We start from the raw sequence: 25,421 nt of genomic DNA, 5'->3' as shown, positions 1-25,421 counted from the left end.
GGGTAACAAAAAAAAAAAAAAAAAAAAAAAACACATCTTAGTAAAACCAATACCTTCTCAGCTTCGCATCGAAGCTAAAATTGTCTCTTAATTTTTTTTTATGAAGTGAACTCATTCTTGTAAAAATAACAAAATATGTGCGATTTTGCGTATTATAGAATAAACACAACTTTAGTTTTGTATAGTTATATTTTTAATAGGGTTTCTTATTTATAAACAACAATAACATTTTTGTTATTATTATGAACATCATTTTAAGTTTAAGTTAAAATTGATAAATGCCACTTTTATCACATATACTGACTCATAAAATAGTAATCTCGGGAATCGTTGAATTGTCCAAGTATGCTAATAATCACACATGTGCAATGTTCGATTCTTTTTTTTTACATTTACCGTGTACCTCTAACATTATCTAAATGGAACTTTTTTGATCCAATAAAGTAATTGTAAATAGAATCATTATCATGTATTGAACATTATTTTCCTTAAAGTCATACTTATTGTTTTCTAGTTAAGTTTTAAGAGTTGTTTTTAAATCAGTAAAAGTATTTTTATTTTAAGTTTTTTGGGGGGGTTTTATTATTTAATTAATTAAAATGTCACTTCGTGAAAAAATTTTTATAATCGGCCATAAGGAACATCAAATCACGGGAAGTAAATTACCATCTAGAGGAGATTGTTTAAAAGTTTTAATGTATAATATACGATTTACATAATTAAATTTAAACGAAAGTGCTGCTTTAGTCATAGAAGAATGTTTAGTTTTTTGGAAGAAAGCTCGAATACCGACTCAAGAACTTCATAAATGTAAAGACAAGTTGAAAAAATTGTATGAGAAATGGAGATCATTAACAAAAAATTCCAAAAAAATTTCTGAAAATTTAAGACAAAAAGAAAATATGTTTTTAGAAAAAATCAATGATTTATTTGATATAGCCCACCAAAACGCACTCGAATTGATTAAAATTGAAGAAGATAGGCTATGTGGCGGTCGAATATTCTAGAATGTCCGGCCGCCGCCGCCTCTAGAAGATTCGTCGCTCTACATAAGCGTGTGGCGGTCGAATGTCTAGAGAGTTCCGACGCCGCCTCTAGAAGATTCTTCTGACTATTTAAGGGCAAGATCGTCGCTCCAGTCAGTCAGTCGATCAGTCAATCACTTACGCATTCTGTCTTACACGCGCTTCGTTTCTCGCTGTTATTTATTAGTTCGTTGTAATACAGTTCGTCTCTCGCTGTTATTTGTTATTTGTTAGTTCGTTGTAATATAGTATAGTTGTTATTAAATCGTAAAAGTGTTTATTACTTCTATATATTACACCTCGCTACATTGGTGACCTCGACGATAACAAGTATGAACGCCGAAGAACTACGCAATCAATTGGAGGAGTTACGCCAAGAAAACGCTCGCCTTGCAGCACTACAGGCACAGCAATATCCAACAGCTTCAGTGAATCGCGTTGCCGTCAAGTTGCCACCTTTCTGGTCCGAAAGACCGAGCTTATGGTTCTCACAGGTTGACTCGCAGTTTGCAATCTCGGGAATAACAAGTGAGGAAACAAAATTTAATTATGTTGTGGCTCAGCTTGATACGCGTTACGCCGCCGAAGTAGAGGATATTATTACTAACCCACCGCCTACTGAACGCTACAAACATCTACGCGCAAAACTCGTTGAACGGTTGTCTATCTCAGAAGAACAACGTGTGCGGCAACTCATCAATGAAGAAGAACTAGGTGACCGTAAGCCATCACAGTTCTTACGACATCTCCGTTCCCTTGCCGGCACTACTATATTACAAGACAATATTTTACGTCAACAACAACGACGAACAATAAAAAGGAACTCGATGTTTTAGCCGCCATTGAAGCACTCGCAAAACAGGTAAGCGAATTATGTGCTAAACGCCCGCAACGTTCCCGCTCTAGGTCACGTAACCGTTCAAACGTGGAACTGACTAACGGCAAAGGATGGTGTTGGTATCATAGCACTTATGGAGAAAAGGCTGCCAAATGTAAGGCTCCCTGCAAGTATCAGGAAAACTCCAACGACAGTCAGTAGCGGCGGCAACAGACTGTCCGAACCCGAGCAGCCGCCTGTTTGTTACAGATCAAATAACAAAACGCCAATTTTTAGTCGACTCCGGTTCCGACTTATCTTGTTACCCTCAACGGCTACTACGGGAACGACGCCATGCCACCGATTACGACCTCAGCGCGGCCAACAACAGTACCATAAAAACTTACGGGACGGTCCATCTCAATTTGAATTTAGGACTTCGACGCAGTTTCCCGTGGAGTTTTATTGTCGCCGACGTGAGTACTCCTATCATTGGTTCCGACTTCATGGCATACTACCACTTGCTGCCGGATTGCCGTACCAAACGTCTTATTGATGGTGTCACAGGCTTGGCTGTGAATGGTAAGGTTTCCTCTGTAAATCAATGCAGCATAAAATCAGTTGCCAACACTTCCCCTTGGGCTGCACTTCTCGCAGAATTTCCGGACATCACACGTCCCACCGGATTGCCCAGGACAATAAAACATCAAACAGTGCACCACATTCTTACGACACCTGGTCAGCCAATAGCCTGCCGCCCACGCCGCTTAGCTCCAGGTAGACTAAAAATCGCCAAACAGGAATTCGCGGAAATGGTCAAGGCAGGTACCGCTAGACCTTCAAGCAGTCCGTGGTCTTCACCATTACATTTAGCACCGAAAGGGGAGAACAGCTGGCGTCCTTGCGGTGATTACCGCGCGCTGAACGCCCGAACTATACCAGACTCCTATCCAGTCAGACACATACATGATTTCTCGCACAACCTGGCTAATTGCACGCTATTTTCCACAATCGATCTGGTAAAGGCTTACCATCAAATACCTGTTAATCCGGACGATATATGCAAAACAGCCATTACCACTCCATTCGGACTTAACGAATTTCCTTTTATGACATTCGGGTTGCGAAATGCTGGACAAACTTTTCAACGCTTCATAGACGAAGTTACCAATGGGTTGGACTTCTGTTATGCATATATTGATGACATTTTGGTATTCTCTAAATCGGAAGAGGACCACAAACAGCATTTACGCACTCTTTTCGGGAGACTTTCTGACTACGGTGTTGTCGTTAACCCGCAAAAATGTGTATTAGGTTCGGCTGAGGTGAAATTTCTAGGTTACCTAGTATCTTCTGAANAACCTGCCTACCTCATGGTGAACGAAAGCACAACCGTTAGCCAGGCACATGCTCCACCAGCAACTGCCCCGGATACGACCAAACAGAAACAACCGCCTAATACCGATCCATCAACACAGCCAGTACGAACAACTCGCTCAGGCCGCCGAGTCAGATTCCCGGACATTTTTGACCCTAGCTAACTCCACTCCGTAGGGGGGTGGTGTGGCGGTCGAATATTCTAGAATGTCCGGCCGCCGCCGCCTCTAGAAGATTCGTCGCTCTACATCGGCGTGTGGCGGTCGAATGTCTAGAGAGTTCCGACGCCGCCTCTAGAAGATTCCTCTGACTATTTAAGGGCAAGATCGTCGCTCCAGTCAGTCAGTCGATCAGTCAATCACTTACGCATTCTGTCTTACACGCGCTTCGTTTCTCGCTGTTATTTATTAGTTCGTTGTAATACAGTTCGTCTCTCGCTGTTATTTGTTATTTGTTAGTTCGTTGTAATATAGTATAGTTGTTATTAAATCGTAAAAGTGTTTATTACTTCTATATATTACACCTCGCTACAGCTATTTTTAAATAAACAAAGAGAAAAAGGTCCAGGTTCAAATTCAATTTTACGAATTTACACAAAACTTTAAGCTCAAATCGGCACGTGTTAAAGTTGTTCAAATGGGCTGAAACTTTACATGATCTATATTTAAGGTATTTCTAATAAAATTTTGACCGGCGCCCATAAGAATTACAGATGTTGAAAATAAGTGGCACCCTAATATATATATATATATAATTTACATTTTAACAACATATTATGTTGTTTAGAAGATAAGAGGTATTATGTTTACTGTTTTATTGTCTATGTCGTACACCGAAATAATGCTTCTCAATTACCCTCCAACCAATCCGGATTAGCTGCTATTGATGAATTACTCTATACACAATTTTTTTATAAAGGACAACATCTGAAAATTTGCATAGTTTAAATTGTACAAAAATATTATTCTGTTAAAAATTAAAAATCGGGAACTGTTTTCTGACCTCATTTACATTAAAATTCGATGCGAAGTTGAGAAGAAATTAGTTTTACTATGTTTTTTTTTTCATTATTTTTTTTGTGTTTGTTATTACTTTTCTCAGTGTTCACTGGACTGATTTCTTTCAACAATACGTCAAAAGATCACAAATCGTATCTAATTGAAGACATTACCCTTAAAATTGAAAAAATTTCCCTCGTTCCTCATAAATGGGGTAAATCTTCTAAAAAATTATAATTTTTAAAATCAGTAATTATTGAAATTTTTTTCACTTTTTTTTCTTAAAATTAAAGCTTATGACATGTACTATAAAATGAAAAAAAATTGCGCCGATGACTTATCTTCTATGTACAAACAGTTGCCGTAAACTTTTTCCACTTAACTTATGAAAATGTTTCAGAAATACTGCGTCCTTTAAACATATGTCAAATTAAAGCTTACAATAAATACTATAGGTTAAAAAAAAAAAAAATTTGTCCCAACACAATTTCTTTTATGGTTAAACAGCTGTCGAAATTAACGAAAAATGTAATTTTTATGTAAAAATCACTGTTTAACGTGAAATATTTTAATACTTAAAACTGCCATAACTTTTTAAACAATAAACTAATTGAAATAATGTAATAAATTTTTTTTTATTTTGAAACCTTAATCGAAAAAGTAATACTAAAATTTGAATTAGCTTAAATTTCCAATTTAACAAACAGTTTCCCATCGGTAACACTTGGTGTCTTTCACTCTTAGGGCACGAAATTTGAGCCTGCTTATGGTTATTAATATTTTGCATTTTTATTAAGTTAAAAAATTTTCAAATAATTTATTTTTATCTCATTTAGATTCAAAAACTTCAATAAATGTCAAGGATCCTATCACTGTAGTTTCCCTTCGTGACAAGAAATTTCTTATTCATGTTAATATTATTTTACTATGTCTTTTTTTGTGTCTACGATTTATTTATATAACCCTCACTTAACCTACTTTTTTCAACGATACTATGAATATTATGATACGATATTATGAAAGAAATGCATAAATGTATATATAAATGTTATTATTATTACTTTGTAAAAAATTATTATTCATTAATTATTAAGTTTTGCTTATTTAGGTATAAAATTAATAAAAAAAGGTTTGTTATCATTGATTTCGAATTTGGTATGTATAATAAGTTTGATTTAGCATTAATCTCCGGTGCCATTGGAGGTAGCCGGGATCTAGAATTAATATTACATTTAGAAGGAACACAATTAATCTTAAAAAATAATATAACTAAGTTATTAGATAATCAAGTAGAACCATTCAAAGACAGAATGAAATGGATTTTTAGAAAGAAAAAAGAAAAATTAACTCCACTACTTGCGGAATTAAGAATTAGTACTGCAAAAAACAATGCGCAAAATTTAAATTATAACCCTATTAACACTTTTATTGAATGGATTGGCCATTTATATAATGAAGTAATTTTAATAACGTGGAGTGGTTCTACTGATAAGGTCATTTTAAAAAAATTAGGAATTAACATTAGAATTTTAGATTTAAATAAAAATGGCATATTTACCTTAACTATTAAGGATAACTTGGGTAATTTGTTATTTGGGATTAATTTGGGTTATATAAAAAAAATGGTCATTTACTTAAATTAGAAGAGGCACATAAAATAATATGTGATAAAAAGCATGGTCTACCTCATATTCCTGAAGTAGACGTAGCCATGACTAGGTCTTTTCAATTTTGCTATAATTAATTTAGGAGAAAAATTTTTAATACCAAAATTTAACATAATATGATATCCTTTTATTTTATTTTTTTTAATTTTTAGAATGTGGTTTTTCTGGGGATTGTTACTTATAACTTGTCAAATTATATTTATGGAGGAAATTAAGGTATCAGTATCTTCGGGTGCTTTCTTTAACGAGGTGTAAGAGGCAATGATGTATGATAAAAGTATTCCATTAACTTATACTCAGATTATTTTAGACAAAGAAAATACAAACGTGAGTGAGTCATTAGCTGTAGAAGGCTATTTTAAAAACAAAAATACTAATTATTGCAATATTATTAACCATTCTTTAGTTATACTAAAAAATATTTACAAAAATATGTGGGAAAACCAATTGGATCTTAATGATTTCAATTTCAATAAAAGATCAAAAAGTGGTATTCAATTTTTGGGTAACGTATTTCATTTTTGTTATAATGTTGCTACCGAAAAACAACTAAAAAACTTTTATTCTAATGACCAAATTTTAAAAGATCAGTTTAATAAATTAAAAAATGTTTTTGCTTCTGATCACAAAGATCTTAATGATATCACTTCACAACTTAATAATTATACTTCTAATACCAACATTAAAATCGAATTATTAAAAACGGCGTTTCAAAAAATTAATGATGAAAATAGAAATATGCAATGTTGGAAAACAATACCTTAAAAAATTCAATTCAGGACATACAAGAAATACTTTTTAATATAATGACTGTTTTTTCTAAATTAATTGATTATGGTAGAAGGTCTAATACACAATTACATTGCAAAAATAATAAAATCTGTTGATATACTTTATAAAGATTTATTGAAATTACAGAAAACAATAAATAAAGACGGTTATGAATTAGTTATTCCAATAAAAAATCTACATTCTTATTACAATTTACCTATTGCTGAATGTTAGTTTTCGGAAACTCAAATATTATTAAAAATAAAAATTCCTATCAAAGAAAGTAATTCAATATGGAAACTTTTTCAATATATCCCCGCTAATTTCAAATTTCACGATTCCATTTGTCTAATCTTTTCAGAAAAAACTTACATTGCAGTTAATGAGTTTAACGACGAATATAGGGTTGTTTCTAGTGTCGGGTTACAACACTGATTATCCGGTTATTAATTTATGTTTTATTCTAAAATTTTCCGTTGACGTAACACTCTCACCAAGATGTGTGGAGGCGATTTACAAAAATTTACGATTAGAACAAATCAATCAAGTCTGTTATTTTCAATGTATTAAGCAAATAGAAAATGACTATATTATTATCAAACAAATAGGAGTAAATAGTTTTTACGTCAAATAATAACAGTTCGTATTTAGTTGAAGATATTACACTCAAAAATTGAAAAAACATACCTTAATCAAGTAAAAAGTAGCTTAAATAGCTTTATCCATACAAACAATTAAAATCATTAATTTTTAATATTTTTAAGTATCTATTGTCAAATAAGATTTGATATTATAAAAGTATTCAACTACAAAAGTAAATAATTTTCTTTGTAATTTATTAATTTTTTAACTCTATTTTTATGAGCTACTACCAGTCTAAAACATTCCTATTTTTTTTGTAATAAGTTGCTATATAAATCATAAATAAAAAAAAAATGGTTTTTAGTTTCACCTGAATTTAGCGATTGATTTTTACAATTATAATCAAATTTTATAATACGCTCAATTTAAAAGATCTTTTTAACTTTATTTTTATTGTTTTTTTTAGTTAAAGTAAATATTACAATTAATTCAGTTCTGCATATTTCAACTGAAGAATCTTTTTAAACACCAAAAGTTAATTAAAAATGACTACAAAGATTTCTATTTAAGTGATCTATTACGATAAAAATTAACAAAAAATCGAGCTTTTCTGATAAATTTTTTGTATAATAGTTGTCGCGTCGCATCACATTTTCGGGTTACCACCGGATGGCGATCGCGGCGCTTCCTCTTCACGTCCGACAGGTCGCGCTATTTGGGATGGCCGACAGGCGGAACAAACCGGTCTCTCGGGTACTGGACAAAAAAGACGTGATACACTGATTTCGACTTTGACTTTGAATTTTCAACTGTCACGTTGACCCATTTTAAGCAATGGAAGATATTCCAAAATATTGTCTTGTAATTGTAAATAATATTAATACTATTATTATTAAAATACCTAGTGTTTACTAATTATTTATTACACTTATTACCCTGATTACATCAAGTGGCGCAGTCGTAAAAGTATTTTTGAAGATTTAAGGTAAGTGCAAACTTAGTCAAACATTATTTTTGTACCTCCTATTTCATTTAAATAAAGGAACTTAAAGCTTCTATTGACTTAATCTTTAAAGGGCTCAAGTTAAGTTAAGTCTTAAACTTTTGGGGTAGTTAAGTGAATTAGTAATTTTAGGAAATATTAAGTATAGCCCATAAACGTGGTTTGAGCTATCTCCCATTGACCTAATTGCATTCTATTATTAGTTATATCACCACTCATAATGTCAGGTAAGACCATACTTGAGTTAACAATAAGAGAATTGCAAGGGAAGCTTACGCGACTGGGGTCCCAAGAAAACCCATCGTTTTCTCGGATGAGACAGCCAAAATCAACTTACTCCGGTGAAAATAATAATTTTTCCGAAAAAAATTTACGATTATACGGTGCAAACCGTAAATCAATCAGAATCCACGGATCAAGTGTCCTGGAAGGTTACTTTTACTCTGAGGAAAAGATTAAGAATAGGAGAACATTTACTTATAACGAGTCATAGCTACTTTTGCCAGACAGCCTGTCTTTAACACAAGCTTCTCTGCTGAGTTTTCCGGCAAATGACAGGAAAATCCGACTACATTTATATCGAAGACTGTAGCGGTCCTCGATGAGGCTAGATTACCATTTAACAAATAGGTACAAGTCCTAGCACCTCAACTCAAGGCGGAGGCCGGAACATGATGGGGAATTATATGTTGTATGAAACCAACTTAGCAGATGTTCCGACAACAGTTTATGCAAAGGTTCTATAATAGTGAGTCTATCCGGACACAAATTCGCAACGATTTTCACAATGGTATTCAGGGAGAGAATCAGTCGTTAGGCGAGTTCATTATGTGGAAGTGCCAGCTAGCCCGCCGACTAAACTCTAGGCTTGCAGACTACGAGCTAGTCGATCTTATCGTGGCGTTGATAAACAGAGACTATCGAATACACGCACGTGTTAGGCGACCGAAGTCAATAGACAATCTGTTCGAGCTGGCTAACGATCTGGATAGTGAAGAATTCTCATGGCAACGGCAGCCCGAAGAAAAGAGGTTTTCGTCTGGTGGGTACTAGATAGCCTAATAAACTACCACTGCCGAGTTCAAACAGTAAACTGCTGGAAAATAAGCATGATAAAGCGGCGAGATGCAAAAACTGCAATCGGTACGGTCACTGGTGGGCGAACTGCCCAAACAAAAACCAGAAGAAGTCGGGAAACGAGAAGAGTTCCTGTCGGTCCACTGAAAATCGCCTGGACAGAAAGTGAAAAGACCCAGCAAGACCTTCTAACAAGTATTTTGCTGTCGGTCTCGTAGTCTTTCCCGGTAAAATTCACTGAGGAGTTCACTCTTTTTAGCGGAATTCAAAATCAACAGAGAAAATCTGACAGGGATTCGTTATACAATATAGATCTCCGGGCAGCAGAACTTTTCCCCTAAGAAAACCAACAGGAACCGAACGGGTTACGCACGAAACTACATGCACTGAGGTATAATGTTCCAATATTCAATGTAGACTATTTTGTATTGACTGAAACTTGGTTAACTTGGTTAAGCTTGGATTTGATAACTTTAATATTTTTCGTGTCGACCGAAGCTATAAGACTAGTAAATGCTCTAGAGGTGGCGGTGTAATGATTTGCGTGCATAAACGTTATAACTCGAAAACAATTAATGTCCCTATAGATAGTATTGAACAACTCTTTGTAATGATTAAACATGGAAATGGCCATAAATTTATTTTAGGTTCATGTTATATTCCACCTGTTAGCAAGTTAGAGGTATACATAGCGCTAACTGAAACTATTGAGTATATCTATAGTTTATACTCACTTGATATTAATTTCACACTTATCGGCGATTTCAATTTACCCGGCATTCAATTTTTCAACAAGCGTACTGGTCTAGATTACAATTGCAATAGTAATTCTTATAATACAATTTACCAAAGTTTTGCTCTACTTAATTTACTTCAAATAAATAATATTTTGAATGAATTCGTCTCTCAACTAGACTTAGTTTTTACAAGTGATAATTCTATGGATATCCTCCCTTCTAATGATAGTATAGTAAGAATATTTCAGAAACAGATTGTTCAAAATCGTGGTTTTATAATTTTAAAAATATAGAATTTTCAACAATAAATAACATGTTAGCAAATATCGATTGGTCTAATTTGTACTCATCAAATGATATAAATATAGCCTTAACCTTTTTCTATAACGAATTACTAAATGAAATAAACGTTTTAGCCAAAAAAGTGTTTATAAATCAATCGAAATTTCCAACATGGTTTTCAAGCGAACTACGATCATTAATTAGAGAAAAAAAAAATACATAAAGCTTTTAAATCTACTGGCGACCGAAACTTATACATTGAATTTTCACTACTGAGAAATAAATGCAAATTGCTATCAAAATCATGCTATAAGAATTATTTAAAATATACTCAAGAATCTTTAATTTATAACCCAAAATATTTTTGGAAATTTATAAAAGAAAAAAAACAAAGCAATGATCTCCCTAATATAATGTGCTTTAATGATCATACAGCGGAAAATTCTAATGATATTGCTGAAATGTTCAAAACTTATTTTAGCTCTATATATATCCCTTGCAAAGCGTCTTCTAGAAATTATTTACATAGCTTGTCTGTTAATAATGATATAATTGATTTTTCATCTTGTACACTTTCTATTACTGAAACTTTTGAATCTCTTAATAAACTGTCTTTAAGTACAAAAGTAGGTCCTGATCAGATTCCAGAAATAATTTATCGCAAATGTTGTTATACTTTAACTGGCCAATTCATTAACTATTAAACTTATCTTATCTTTAAAGAAAAATAAAAATAAAGTATATTTGTAATTTATTTGTAAATACCCGAAACCATTGAACTACTGCACCAGTCTGCAAATCTATTATTCGTAAGACGCTGTCTCTTGTTTGTATCAACAATCTTTTTCCAGCCGGATGTAGTTGGATATTACTGATAATCACATTTCTGATTTCTGGTACGGATATTATTCTTATTTTGTTGAGTCTTGAAAATATTGTATTTATTGTATAAATTGTAATACTACTTAATAATTGAAGGGTATAAAAAAATAATTGCTATTGTAATCTAGGAAATTACTTAACCGCCTTTTACTTTATTATAATAATATAAAACCTACTTGTGTCTTCACTACATTTAAGCAGAGTCTATGTGTATTACGGGTACAATAAGATATAGTAGAAGACAATTTATTCTACATATATTAATTTATTATATTAGTTATAAGGTAATTAATTACTTTAACTAAAGGGTTTGTTCTTTTATTTTGCCACTAAATAAACTTAATTTAACAAATTAAAATAAGATTTATTAAGATATTATTAGATAAAATATAGCTAATAAACTTACTCAGTTAAATTATTGAGTAGTAACTTTTTGTTAGAGAATTTTATAAGAAATATTATGGAACAGTTCATTTTTTTTTTAATCAAGATCTATTAAAAATCTCTCAAATGTTTATCCTTTATTATAAAAGTCCCCTGTTATTATAGAATAATATAGGTTTTGTATACATCTGTTAATAGTTATAAACACCTATTATTTTCTAATGACCACTCTGCTATTATTCCATGACTATCAGCCGTAAGTACTATTCTGTTGAGATAAGTAACTATACTTGAAATGAATCCTTTATGAAACTCAGCTTCTTGGCATAAAATCCATTTTTTATGGGCTGTTATCCACAATCGTAAGATATTATCATAACACCCAGTTATAATGACATTTCCACAGTATTCTGCACAATAAACGTATGATGGATGTGGAAGTATCTGTAATATTATTTTTGAATATTTATGAACTTTCATCAAATTTAAGTATTTAATGAGTTGGCAAATTTTACTGAACACCCTTAATAAAAATTATTTTTAGAACCTCGCTCAGTCAGAGAAATCAGTATTGCTATTGTATTATTCCGTATTTACTAAAATTATCAGGTGCAATATAAAACTTTCAGCTCTTATAAAGTAAAAAAAATTAAGCTCGTTCAACAGAATTTTTTTTTATATGACAATAATAGAAGTTTTGAGTTATTTCTTAATACAGGTTAAATTTCAATTATACTATAAATGCTTACTTGAAAATCGATTTTCTTAAAATCTATTAATGTCCAAACACAAGCAGTATAGTCGGAAGAGGATGATAAAAGGTTTTTATTATCTTTATTCCATCTGATAGAGTAAATTAAACCTAAAATGTACAATTGTTAGTTCAATTATCTGTTATAGTTAAATGTTTTAATATTTACTTAAATAAATAAATAAAAATAAACAGAAATCGGTACTTGTTTGAAGGACACCATTATAAATTGAAATATATCATTAATTAAAAGCATTATCATAAAATGTTTTGATTACATTTCACATTAAGAAAGTTACAGTTAAAATTTGGAAGGGCCAACCAACTTTTGTAGGGTTTCAAGTCCAGTTTCAATTTTATTAATCTGAATCGATGATAGCAACTAATTGATAAAACAATATTTACCTTGATGACCTGTCAAATGTTTGTACAATTTGAAATCAGGTACTGTATATATGTTTAAATATTTTCCAGAAGCTACGGCTAATTTAAAGCCATCACTACTGAACTTGAGACACATGCATCCCTCAGAACTTGGTTGAAGTTTGATTACTTCAGAATTCGGAAGCTTACATTTTTGGCCAGGGAGTTTTTCCCATTTAATATCACATTTCTAAAATGCAAAAGTCAATTTTTATCCTTTTAAAATCACAGCATTCAAAAATTATTGTACTATATAAAGATATTAGTATCTATAAAATAAATAAGATAACATTATACTATAAAATATTATATCATGATAAACAACTGTAGTACGACAATAATAACAATTATAGAATAGTATACAAGTTTCAGGACTCTCAGCAATCACTCTAGAACTTTCATAGTTAAAAATTAAATATGAAAAAAAACTTTTTCTCATGAAGTTGGACGCAACTACGTATTTTGTACTATAGTAACACTACATACAAAAATGATTTTTGTATCATAATACGCTTCATTATTAACAAAATAAAAATATCTTAAGCATAAAATTAATTGTTTATTTGATATAAAACTCTGAAGATTCAAATTTTTGAGTCAATATACATGTATAATACACATGAGATTATAAATACAGGTAATTAATTGTTTTTTTATGACGCTATTATTTGCAGATACGCAGCTATTATTATAAATTATGGCTTAATCAGAAGATATTCATTTTGTTTTGCCTATTGGTGTATTTTTAAACTTACAACAATGTGTCTTACTATCATTGATAAAAAATGCTGCGTAATTGAAAATATTTGAATAATATGTAATAAGAAAAAAAAGAGTTAAAATTTTTTTACTGCAAGGAATTGAGTGGGTTGTTTAACAAAATCACTCTGTATATAAAATAACAATAAAATTTTTATATAAAAACATAAAAATTTAGATATTAATTACAATAAACTTTATTTGGTCAAGAGTCAACCTTTCCGTCGTACCTTCAATTAACAGAAATATATAAGTTATTTTTAAATATTTACTTGATAATTTTCTTGACTAAGATTAGAAGTGTAGCCATGAACTTCTTGAATTGAACTAGAAATTGAACTCAGTCTGGTTTCTTTTTTTAATTCCCTAGAAAAATTCAATTTATTAAGGCTTATATGAAGTGTACTCGGATATTTTTTAAGTATTCCTTTTTTCAACCAATGTGCGACCTAAAAATAAGAAGAACAAAATGTAAAATTATTCAGTTATCATAGATAAAATTACAAGCCTAATATAAATTATATGAAAAAATTATCAGGATAAATAAATAAAATTAATTTTGAGTATAAAATAGAACACTTCTTTTCAGAAAACTAGTGCATAAAATAAATCTAACATTTTTTTTTTTTTATTAAAAACTTTTTGATATTGTTTCTATTATTATTTTTTTATAAAATTGGTTATTTCAGTTGCCATGTAAAAAGACTGTAACGTCACAAATTCAAAGGTGGACCGTTTATGATATTTTGTTATGTCTACTTATTTATTTTATCGCGAAAGAACCTTTTTCTGACACAGCGGTGTCAACCACTCATTATTTTACCGCTGACCGCTAGATAAGGCGATAAAAGAGAAATATAATTAAAATCGAATTGTTTATCAGTATTGATCCCTTCCAAAAAGACTGGCCGTTATCGATATGAAATTGCCGTTAGATCGGTGTTGACTCTTCTCTATTCTTTCTTCTGTCATTGACCGTGCTAGGGTGCACACATTTGTTGTTTTATTGACATATTTTTCAATGATGGAGTAGAACCGCCAACGGCGAACGGCCAGATCTTTTCGGCGAAGCATCCAGACCATCGGATGGGTCTCTTCGGAGACCGGGTATCGTTTTCTTTTTTTATATTATATTTATGTAATGAGCTATATTTTATTAATTATTTTATTGTAAATTAACTTAATTTTGTTTATGTGTGGAGAGCACGTGTTTCCCTTTTCTTCTAGCCAACGCTAAGGAGCGAGTGTCCAGACCGCTCCTGGTGTTCTTCATTAATTTCCTGTTAACATTAACGGATGTGTTCCAATACCGTCCGTGATGTTTGTAATATTATTTGTTTAAATATTTTATTTTATTTGTATTTTGATTGTTTTTGATGCATTCGCATTTTTGTCCATGTTTAACTTAATTTTCTTTTTTTAACAATTAAATTAAATTTCCTTATTAATTTCAATTGTAATATTTATTTTATTGCGCGAGTAACTTAATTACTCGCGTGTATTTCATTCCTATTCCTTAATCTAGACACGGGCTACGGTATGTTTTACATATCAACCACATACAACTTTGATTGTCATAATTGTGTTCTATAAACCACGAGGCATTATAGTAATTTATACATATAACGACATATTAACTTAGATTATACTTTTAATTAACTTAAAATTAAATTCCACCTATGGTCCGGTAATCATATCTGATAGGTATGACACCTCGCCTAGGTGGTGGCGACCCTTGCTGATTTACTAATATAAAAGCCCGCTTGCAAGACATACTCCAAGAAAATTCACTGGTCCTGATAGGCGAACAATGTGTTTCATTTGTGATAGTGAGTGTCATTTCATAATGGTCTGTATGCATCTGAAAGAAATATTGCAAAAAAAGCAACAAGGCGAGTTAAATGACATCGTTAATGAATAGATGTCGATATTACACATTTGACTTCAAGTGCACGATGATCCAAAAAAAGTATAACATACTTTTTTTTTTAATTAGACACTTTCCTCTTATACAGAGGACTAACTTTTAAACGAATAAATAACTTTTGATCTCCATTTAAGCATTGCTAAAAGTACTAGGTTATCGAAAAAATTTCCATTAGAAGCAGCAGCTCCCAAAAAAATTAATGAAATCTCAAGAAATTCTTTATTGTCATCGCGACATTGTTGAAATTTTAATATTTCTAAACAAAAAATAATAACTTCATATTGGCCACCATCAATTGAAATACATACAAAGATATCAGTTACACCGCTATTAAATAATTTTGCATCTATATTTGGCCAATAATCATGAAATGTTTTAAATAAAAATATATTGCTTTCCCTCAAAATGACAATAAAACTGTTGGTCTATCTACTTTGACGTTTCTTCTTACATCAAGGACCATTTAACCGTTCCAATGTAAAACAAGACTCCTTTATCAAACAATTTAAAAATTTTTCACAAGCTTTATTTTTTCTAAAAGAATCTTTGGCGTTAGATAGTTGATCTATTTATTACTAACTTAGAAATAGCATTATTTGATGCTTCAGCAGTTACTAGAATCATATGGATCGCATAATGATCACTAAGTGTATGATTACTAAGTAGTATGTGTTAACAACATTTCAGTTGTTAACTTAAAAGTGTGTACTCGGACCGGTTTAATCATTATCACGCAACTACTCCCTACTACTCAAGTAGTAGTGGATATCGCTACTACCGGCCGATCAGCTGTACACACACTACACACCACACACAACACATAACCACAAAAAATTTATATAATATAGTTTTTATTGTATTGGGTAATAATTCGTTTTTGTTTTGTTTGTTGAAACATTTTTCATTTTGTTAGTTCTAATATACAATTTGTTTGTTGATATAGACGTTGAATATTGTTTTTAAAACGTTACGGCAAGGTTCAAAGTTATAAAAACTAATATAATTTTGTTATTCTATTCTTTCACTAATTGCTAGGATCATTGATTGTACAGCCAAAAATTAGCTCGATAACTTGTATCTTTACTGTGATATTTCATTGCTACATATTAAATTTTTCTAGTCAATTTGTGTTACCAAAAAATTGTATTAAGTTAAGTTCCTTTGTTATTGTTGTGATTCGTGTTTTAGTTTTAGGTAGCATCTCTGGCCAGCAGCTCTGCAAATTGTGAGTACTATTATTGATGTTTGTGTTCCATTGTGTAATTTAGTGTAGTCTTCTTTATTATTATTATAGTTATTATTGATTGTGATTTATTGAACAGATTAGTTATTACAAGTTTTATTCATTTATTATTGGAAGAGTCACATTCATTTGTTATTGATTTATTGAATTTGTATAGTTTATCGTTGTTGTCATTTTGTTAGATTTTTTTCAGAGTTTATAATTATAATTGTTGAGCCAAAAGGGCTAAATTTATATAATCAAGTTATTCATTAAAATTATTATTATTAATTGTTGTAAAAAGGATTTGAATTATTTATTCACTTAGTTTAAGAGCACACACAAAACATATATACACACAGTACACACTTAAGCACTACATAGATCGCTGGTTGCTGCGCAGGCGACCCCTCCCACCTCCAGTGATTCTATTTACATACACCACACTACACAGCCTGATCGGTATTGGTGCAATTAGCCGGTTCGGGTACGCACTATAATATTTAGTGCCCCTGGCCCCAACAGTATGATTTATTTTTAATTTTAGAGAAATTCGGGGGGGTTATTCCAAAATTCCTCCAATTATGGAAAAAAAACCAGGTCCTATTTTTTACTTTACCAGGATACTCGCTCATATATTACTATGGTTCGAAAGATTTACACCCTGTATATCATAAATTAAATGTAATGTAATGTTTTTTATTATGGAAAAAAAAATGTCTGATTTTATTTTGTCTTCACGGTAAAAATGGCTACCTAATGCTATTTTTGTGTGAAAATTCTCGATTTTGTATTTTACATTTTTAACTTTATAATGCTATAACTTATTGAAAAGTTTATGGATCAACACAATTTTTGATCAGAAATAATATTTTTTAATGATCCCTTTTTTATTCGATATACTTTATTTTAATCAGGATATTAATAAGGAACTAGCAGATCATGTCTTAGTATATCTTGTTTTATATACAAAATTAAGTCTATATACCCCCTTGAACCTAGAAAATTGAAGAAAAAATAAGAGTTCAAACTATTGTAGTAATAATTAGTTAATATGAATATCTACACACGATTTTCAAAACGTTAAAGATGGTACTTAAATGATATTATTGTGAAATAGATATTGACGCGGTCGAATTGCACTTCCGGCTTTACCGCTGGATAGCGACTGCGACACAGCTATCTCTCCTCGTCCGACAGGTTTCGCGATGCCGAGTGACCGCGGGTGACGCGAACCGGTCCAGCTCGGCGGCTACTTGATGAATCATATAACACTTTTCCTTTCAACGTCCTCACGGAATAAATAATCGTGATATTTGTACGGATTTATTAAATACTAATTTAAAATATATGTTAAAATAAATCTAACGGCTGTGTTATTTATTTATTTATTATAATAAAATAAATCCTTAATTCCACAACAATATTTATATATATTCGTAATTTTGATATTACGCATTTTTTATCATTTTTTTTTTTTTATATTTCATTTTAATGAGAAAAAAAAATACATTTTTATAACTTTTTAAATTTAAGTGTATTAAGTTGGACAAAATATAATACTATTATTTTAAATTAGATATTTTTTTATCAATTACAATTTTGATTGTTAAATTATTTTCGTATCTATTTTATTTTTATTCTAGAAAAAGAGGGGTTTAACCAATTATATCAAATTTTCAATAGAGAATTTTTAATCATTCAAATATACCTACACCTTTTGTAGAATAATTCTTATTTATTTGGTTTATAAGTTAAAAAATCATAATTTCAGTTTTAAAGTTTACTATATAACATAAGCTATACTTTTCTTCAACGCATACAAAAAGAGTGAAAATTTATTAAAACTTTTTTTTTTGAGATAAAAATATAAACACTTATATTAATAAATATTTAATTTAATAAATACCATTGGACGATTATTAGGTATAGACTTTGATTCATGCCATGGTTTGTATAACTGCAATCTAATTTTTTTGTCAGTATTGTCATTACCATGCAATCCAATTGGTCTGAAAAAAGCCCAAGCTATTCGATACCAATCCTCTGACATTAATGGTGGACGGTACTTGCCTATGAAGTCTACTATTTCAAAAAGGATTATAGTATTTTTCTTTATAATATCTTCAAACTGTTCATTAATAAGAATATTTTCATTCCAACGAGGTACAATAGTTCTAAATCATTTAGTTTTAAGATTTCAGTTCATAAAATTTTTAATAAGATAAATTTAAATAAAATATTTATAATTCAATAAACACTTTCTAAAATATAGTTAATATAATTTAACAACTAACTTTCATTCAAATTGTTCATTTTCTACCTACATTTATATTTTAAAGTTAAGTATATTAAGAATTTCAAAAAAATCTATCAAGTCAATAGTATTTTAGAATAACTATATTATGAAACAAACACACTTTTTATTAAGGAACATCGCAAAAAAAACATACATTTATATGTGTAACACACTAAAAAAAAATGTTTCACTAGAACCGCCACACAGGCACACACACACTTATCTATATTTTTCCTTTTTTTCCCTCCACAAATCATTGATAACATTCGGGCATTCTGACACAATTAATGTCCTTATTAATAATTCCTTAACAATAATCAATATATATATATACACGGTACGTTCCATAAGTAATGCGTCGCATTTTTTTTAAAGAAATTTATTGAACGAAATGGTACAATTACTTAATATTCTTCAAAGTACTGTCCTTCAGCATTAATACACTTAATCCAGCGAGATTTCCATGCAGCCTACGCGTCCTGCCACTCCTCAGCCGGGATGCTGTCAAGAACCCTCGTTGTGGTAGATTGGATGTCCTCTATCGTTGAAAAACGGGTTCCTTTCAAGTTTCTTTTCATTCGGGGGAATAAAAAAAAGTCACAGGGGGCCAGGTCGGGATTGTAAGGAGGTTGGGGCACCGTTGCGACACCGATCCTGGCCAGGTAGCTGGTGACAACGAACGAGGTGTATGAAGGCGCGTTGTCGTGATGCAGCCGCCAGTTCTTGCTGATCTCCTTTCGGACGCGCGTCACTCTGTTGTTCAGTCAAATAAGCACTTCTTTGTAAAACTGACCGGTTACAGTCTGTCCAGCTGGCACAAACTCCTTATGCACTACCCCCCTTTTGTCGAAGAACACAATCAACATCGATTTTACCCGCGACTTGCTCATCCTGGCCTTCTTCGGACGCGGCGACTCATCGGTGTGCCACTCCGAACTTTGGCGCTTGGTTTCAGGATCATATTTGAAAACCCAAGTTTCGTCTCCCGTGATGACGTTATCGAGAAAACTGGGATCAGCGTCAGTGAGATCGTCGAGTTCTTGACCCAACAGCACACGATTTTGCTTCTGATCGTCAGCCAAAATCTTCGGTACGAGTTTCGCGCAAACCTTGCGCATTTGAAAATCTTCCGTAACAATGCGGTAAACGGAGGTTTTAGGAATGTCTAATGCGTCTGCCAACATTTGCAAACTCATTCAGCGATCAGTGTTTAGTAATTTTCGCACACGAGCGGCATTTTCGTCACAGCGCGACGATGACGGGCGGTGTTCGTCGGCGACCTATTTTCGACCTTCTGTAAACTTCTTGTGCCACCGGTTCGACTGCGATCTTGACAGGCAAGCATCCCCGTAAGCCTCCGCAAGCATTCCGTAAGTCTCGAGCGGCGTCTTCTTCAGTTTCACACAAAACTTTATCGCGTATCTTTGTTCTAAACTTTTCTCCATCGTAACCACGACGAGGTGCTCGCGCAGAGCGTCACTAAAACGCACGTCCTACAGCTCCAAGGTCACAGAGCGAACTGCTCTTGGCGGCGATGCGTAGCTAACTTCCCCCTCCATCGACTCCCGCTTAGAGCGAGTCGATCGGACGAATAGTCGCTTCAGAAAAAAATGCGACGCATTACTTATGGAACGTACCCTGTATATATATATATATAACAGAATAACTAGTAAAAACCATACTTTTTTTTTGAAACAAAAATAAATTTTCAAATAATTATTCATACTTAACAAATAAATCACAAAAAAAAAAACAATTTAATATAATTAACAGTTCATCCTCTTGTCGAGCATAATCATTTCAATCACAAACAAAATCTTTATACCTTTTGGGTACTACAACGTTACGTCTTGGTCTTTCTACTTCCACCGTTGGTTCAGGTTCTTCTGACTCGTTTCCTCCTTCCTCTTCTGTACTGTTATCCACTTGAGTTTGAACGGTTTTAAGAAACTAACATGAGCTGTAGTAGCATACAGTCGCCGGTGGGTAGGATGCACTGAAGCAATCTTGTAAGTATCCCCATCACATTCCTTAGTTACCACAAAAGTGGTCCTCTATACTTTTGTTGAAGTACCAGTGTGAACAGTGTAGAAACACAATTTCTCCAACTTGAAATTTTATTTCCACCTTTTATTTGTCATACCTCTGTTTTCACTTCTGTTGAGCTTCTACAATGTTCTCTCTGATTCTGGCCTGTGTGTCTACCGGATCTTCGGTTAATGTTGTTACTGTCACGAGTTTGTCTAACAACCCATCTTGTGACATTGTTGAATATCCATACAGAGCTGAAATGGTGATTTTCCAGTAGCCTTATTAAGCTTGTTGTTCAGCTGAAACTCCACTTCTGGTAGTTTTTGGTCCAATGTGGACTCTTTATCAGTTTCAGTAGTAATTGCTGATAGTATTGTTGAATTGGCACTCTCACATTGTTCATTTGTTTGTGGATGTCTGATTGATCCCAAATGAAGTTCAATTCCTTCCTCAATACTTTCTGAACTGTTCTGAGGTAAATACTGTTCCACGATCACATGATTTTCCTGGGCAGCCCAAATTACAAAGTGAATGACTTTAATTGACGTACGACTCCTTTAGTATGGACACTACTCGCTGGATAAAGCTTGACAAACTTATTCAAATTATCTGTAAGCACTAACAGATAATTATTTTTCTTTGAACTAGTCGGAAAAGGTCCAAGATGATCAATATGTATCGTCTCGAAGGGTCTCTTCCCTGGTTCAATGGGATGAAGTTTTCCCGGTCGCTTTCCACGGGGCACTTTGTTCACAACACAGGCAGCACACATATTAATGTGATGTTTAACATACCTGCGTAAGCGAGAGAAATAATACTTCTCTAGTATTTTAGATACGGTTCTGTCTGTTGAGAAATGACCTGACATATCATGAAACTTAATTACCAAACTTTTGCGCATTGATTTTGGAACCACCCATAGTTTCTTTTTTTCACTATTTTGCGAAATTATCCGATACAGTATACAATTGATAATCTCATATTTTGATATAACTGTCAATGACGGTGCTTCACTAGTTAGATCTGATATTATAGTTTTTAATTCTGCATCACTGTTTTGCATAGCTACCACATATTCTTCTTCACTCATTGTCACTAATACCTCCAAGTTTTCGCTTATTATTTGATCCATAGTCTCACCTGTGCTGGATCCACAGGAGCTCTGCTTAATGCATCAACATGCTGCATAGCCTCCAACGGCCTATGGCGAACTTCAAAATTGAATTCACTAAGCAAACTTGCACAACGGGCAATTTGAGGGTTTCTGTTTTTTTACTGTTCATACCCACATAGCAATGAAATATTTCTAGAATATTCCTAGAATATTTATTTTTTATATTAAAATATTTCTAGAATATAACCAGAATATTTTGAAATATTCTCACAATGTTCTCAGAATATACTTTGACAGCAAATATTACATTCTCAGAATATTTTAAAGGTATATTTCTAAAATATTATAAAAAAATATTATAACAATATTTTTAAAATGTTTTATGAATATATTCAAAAAATGCAAAAAATAAGACCGCTTCGCGTGTTTTAAACCCCTAACTTCAAGTGCTTCAGACTCGTGCGTTACCAATTGACCCACAGGTTGCTACGACTGTGAGAGGATAAAAAAGACTATTTAAGGTAGTTCAAATGGTTATTTGTCAGTTTTCTCGTTTAAAAAAATTCAAAGTAAATTCAACTTTATATTTAATTTAGATTACATTCATATAATTTTTTTGAAAATCAGCGATCCCATCACCATGATCTCTCCTTGTAAGTTAGAAATTGACCTATATTTTTGATAATATAAAAATACATTCTAATTATAGCAAAAAAACTTTTTAGGATTTAAAGTTTCACAGGACAATAATAAGATATAATTGCGTTGATAAAACTAAAATTTTTTTAACTCGATAGGCTTGCAAATAATAGCAACAAGGTTTTTTATACTGTCCCTGACTTACTTAGTTTAATTGAATTAGGTTAATTAAAATTGATACTAATTAGAGAAAATGGCTGTTTACTTATTAAGGATTTAGGAATATGTATATATAATACATAAGTATTATATAACTAGATACCAATACCATCCAAAGATGTAACTAAAGGGAGAAAAGAGGATGGCTTGTGTCTCTTAAGTTACCTCAGTTGGCCAACAAGATATATATTTATAATATTTAAAAAATTATATTGATAATATATTCAACAAATATTTCGAGTTAAATATTCTATATTTATTCTAATTAATATATTTTCATAATATTTATAAGCAAATATTTAATAAGATATTTATTAAGTACATTGTAGAAATATTTTCAGTGTAATATACTGTATTTATTCACTTTAATATATTCTCAAAATATACATAAACAAATATTTAAAAAATTATTTTGTGAGCATATTATAGAAATATTTCAATAGAATATATTTTTTATTATATTTATGAGATATTGTCACAATATTTGCTTCAAAATATTTTTAAAAGTATTTTGTAAGAATATTTTGACAATATTAATATATTGAAATTGCTATGTGGGTATGGACCAATGCTTGACAATCTGTAACTACAACAAAATGAATACCAATCAATAAATGTCTTAACTTAGTTAAAGTCCAAACTATTGCCATTAACTTAAGATGGCTCGAATGATATTTGCTTTCGGCATCTGTCGTCTTTTTGGAAACAGCATGCACTAATCGCAGTTTGCAATCAACGTCCTGTTGCAACAACATACCACTTAATCCTATTGAACTGGCATCACAGTGTACCTCTGTCACTGCACACAGATCATATAGTTTCAGAGTTGGTTCCTCTGTTAATGCATTTTTCAACTGTTGAAACACTTCTTCTTGTTCATTCTTCCACACATAAACAGCTTCATTTTTAAGTAAATCACTTATCGTTTTAACCTTCTCTGCATATTTGCGAATAAACCGGCGGAAGAAAGCCGTTAAACCCAAAAAACGTCTAACATTATGCTTACTTTTTGGTGTAGGAAAATCTTTTACAGCGTCAAGTTTATTTTGTCCAGGTTTAATACTATCAGTGCTAATATTAAAACCTAAATATGTCGCTTCTTCACATCCAAAGTGGCACTTACGCAATTTTAGTGTTAACTTTGCCTTTTTCAATTCTATGAACACTAATCTTAATCGTCTCATCATATCACCAAAATCAAATGCTGGTACTAATACATCATCCATGTACCATACTGCTATTTTATTTCTTAGATTTCCCATCACTTGTTGCATTAACTTGCAAAATTCATATGGTGCATTTGCTAACCCAATCACTATTCTCTCGAATTGACCAGTCTCTATAAGTGTTATTAACGCAGTTTTTTCTTTTGCAGCTTCAGTCAACTATCTACCTGCAGATAACCAGCTGACAAATCTAATGTTGTAAATAAAGTAGATCCGCACAGTGCTTCTAACTGGTCATCTACATTTGGCGTAGGAAAATTTTTTTTGACCGATTGAGCATTTAATCTCCTGTAATCTATCACAAAACGTTGTTCCCCATCTTTCTTTGGCACAAGTAGAACTGGTGATGCATAAGGTGACTTAGTTTCAGTTACTAACCCTTCATCTTTCCATTCTTGTACTATGGAGTCAATTGTTCTCCTTTCTGAAGTGCTGATTCTATACAGCTTGCTTACCACTAGCAAATTTGTATCCACAATGTCTATAGTCAAGTAACTAGTACACCCTAACTCTTGTAAACTAAACGCAAAGCATATTCGGAACTCATTTAGCAAATTAACAAGTTCGTTTACTTGTCTCTGGTTGAAATTAGAATTATAGTTGGCCTTGTCCATAGTAATTTCTTCTAGACCGCCAACCTTCTGAACAATTAGTACTTCTTGATTTTTCACCTCCATGCTGTCATCAATGATTGCTTCTTTCTCAAATGGGAATTCAATTCCATATCCAAAATGTAATCCATTTATAGTTTTTACAAAAGTTACTCCTTCCCGGTCTGTAAAATTTCTACCGATTATGATATCATGGTTCTGTTTATTGCAATCCACTACCATAAACTTTAAAGGTTCCTTAACCTCATCAATTTTGACTTGAACGCGATGCTGCATGACATCCCAACGTTCCGATAGTCTTATTTCACGTATAAATGTGCCTCTAAATTTACTTTGAAAATCTAACCAGTTCAAAAACTCTCTGTCAATAAACAAGTTCTTCGCAAATTTGTTCGAATAAATTGTAGCCTAAATGACAGAGGCCACATATTTATATCCACCAAATTTCCCACTGATCTAAGCCAGTCTTCAGCTATGTGTGGCTCTTCCCGGCCAGTGAACGGTCTCACAGACTGATTGAGATCCGGTATTACTGTATACTCCATTTGAGATATTGGTTCTGTATTCAGTCTCGCATACTCACTAGCTGCAACAGTAG

The 25,421-nt window shown here is 32.1% G+C and overlaps 1 protein-coding gene across 11 annotated transcripts in view; it reads right to left on the bottom strand.

Moving 5' to 3' along the window:
- The window catches only part of LOC126908328 (jouberin-like), a 71,005-nt gene that overhangs the window by 4,862 nt on the left and 40,722 nt on the right, over window positions 1-25,421 (bottom strand). For all 11 annotated transcript variants that reach the window (XM_050690279.1, XM_050690278.1, XM_050690269.1 and 8 more), the window contains 6 exons: window positions 18,594-18,861; window positions 13,808-13,984; window positions 12,759-12,966; window positions 12,352-12,464; window positions 11,811-12,046; window positions 11,102-11,261 (listed from right to left, as the gene is read on the bottom strand). In XM_050690279.1, coding sequence (XP_050546236.1) covers window positions 11,102-11,261; window positions 11,811-12,046; window positions 12,352-12,464; window positions 12,759-12,966; window positions 13,808-13,984; window positions 18,594-18,861 — 1,162 coding nt within the window. The remainder of the gene's footprint in view (window positions 1-11,101; window positions 11,262-11,810; window positions 12,047-12,351; window positions 12,465-12,758; window positions 12,967-13,807; window positions 13,985-18,593; window positions 18,862-25,421) is intronic.

Source organism: Daktulosphaira vitifoliae, unplaced genomic scaffold (assembly GCF_025091365.1).
Source record: "Daktulosphaira vitifoliae isolate Bord-2020 unplaced genomic scaffold, ASM2509136v1 Scaffold_5, whole genome shotgun sequence".
NCBI classification, from domain to species: Eukaryota; Metazoa; Arthropoda; class Insecta; order Hemiptera; family Phylloxeridae; genus Daktulosphaira; species Daktulosphaira vitifoliae.
Note: the sequence above shows the minus strand (reverse complement) of the source record. Positions and strands in the feature narration are given on the sequence as shown.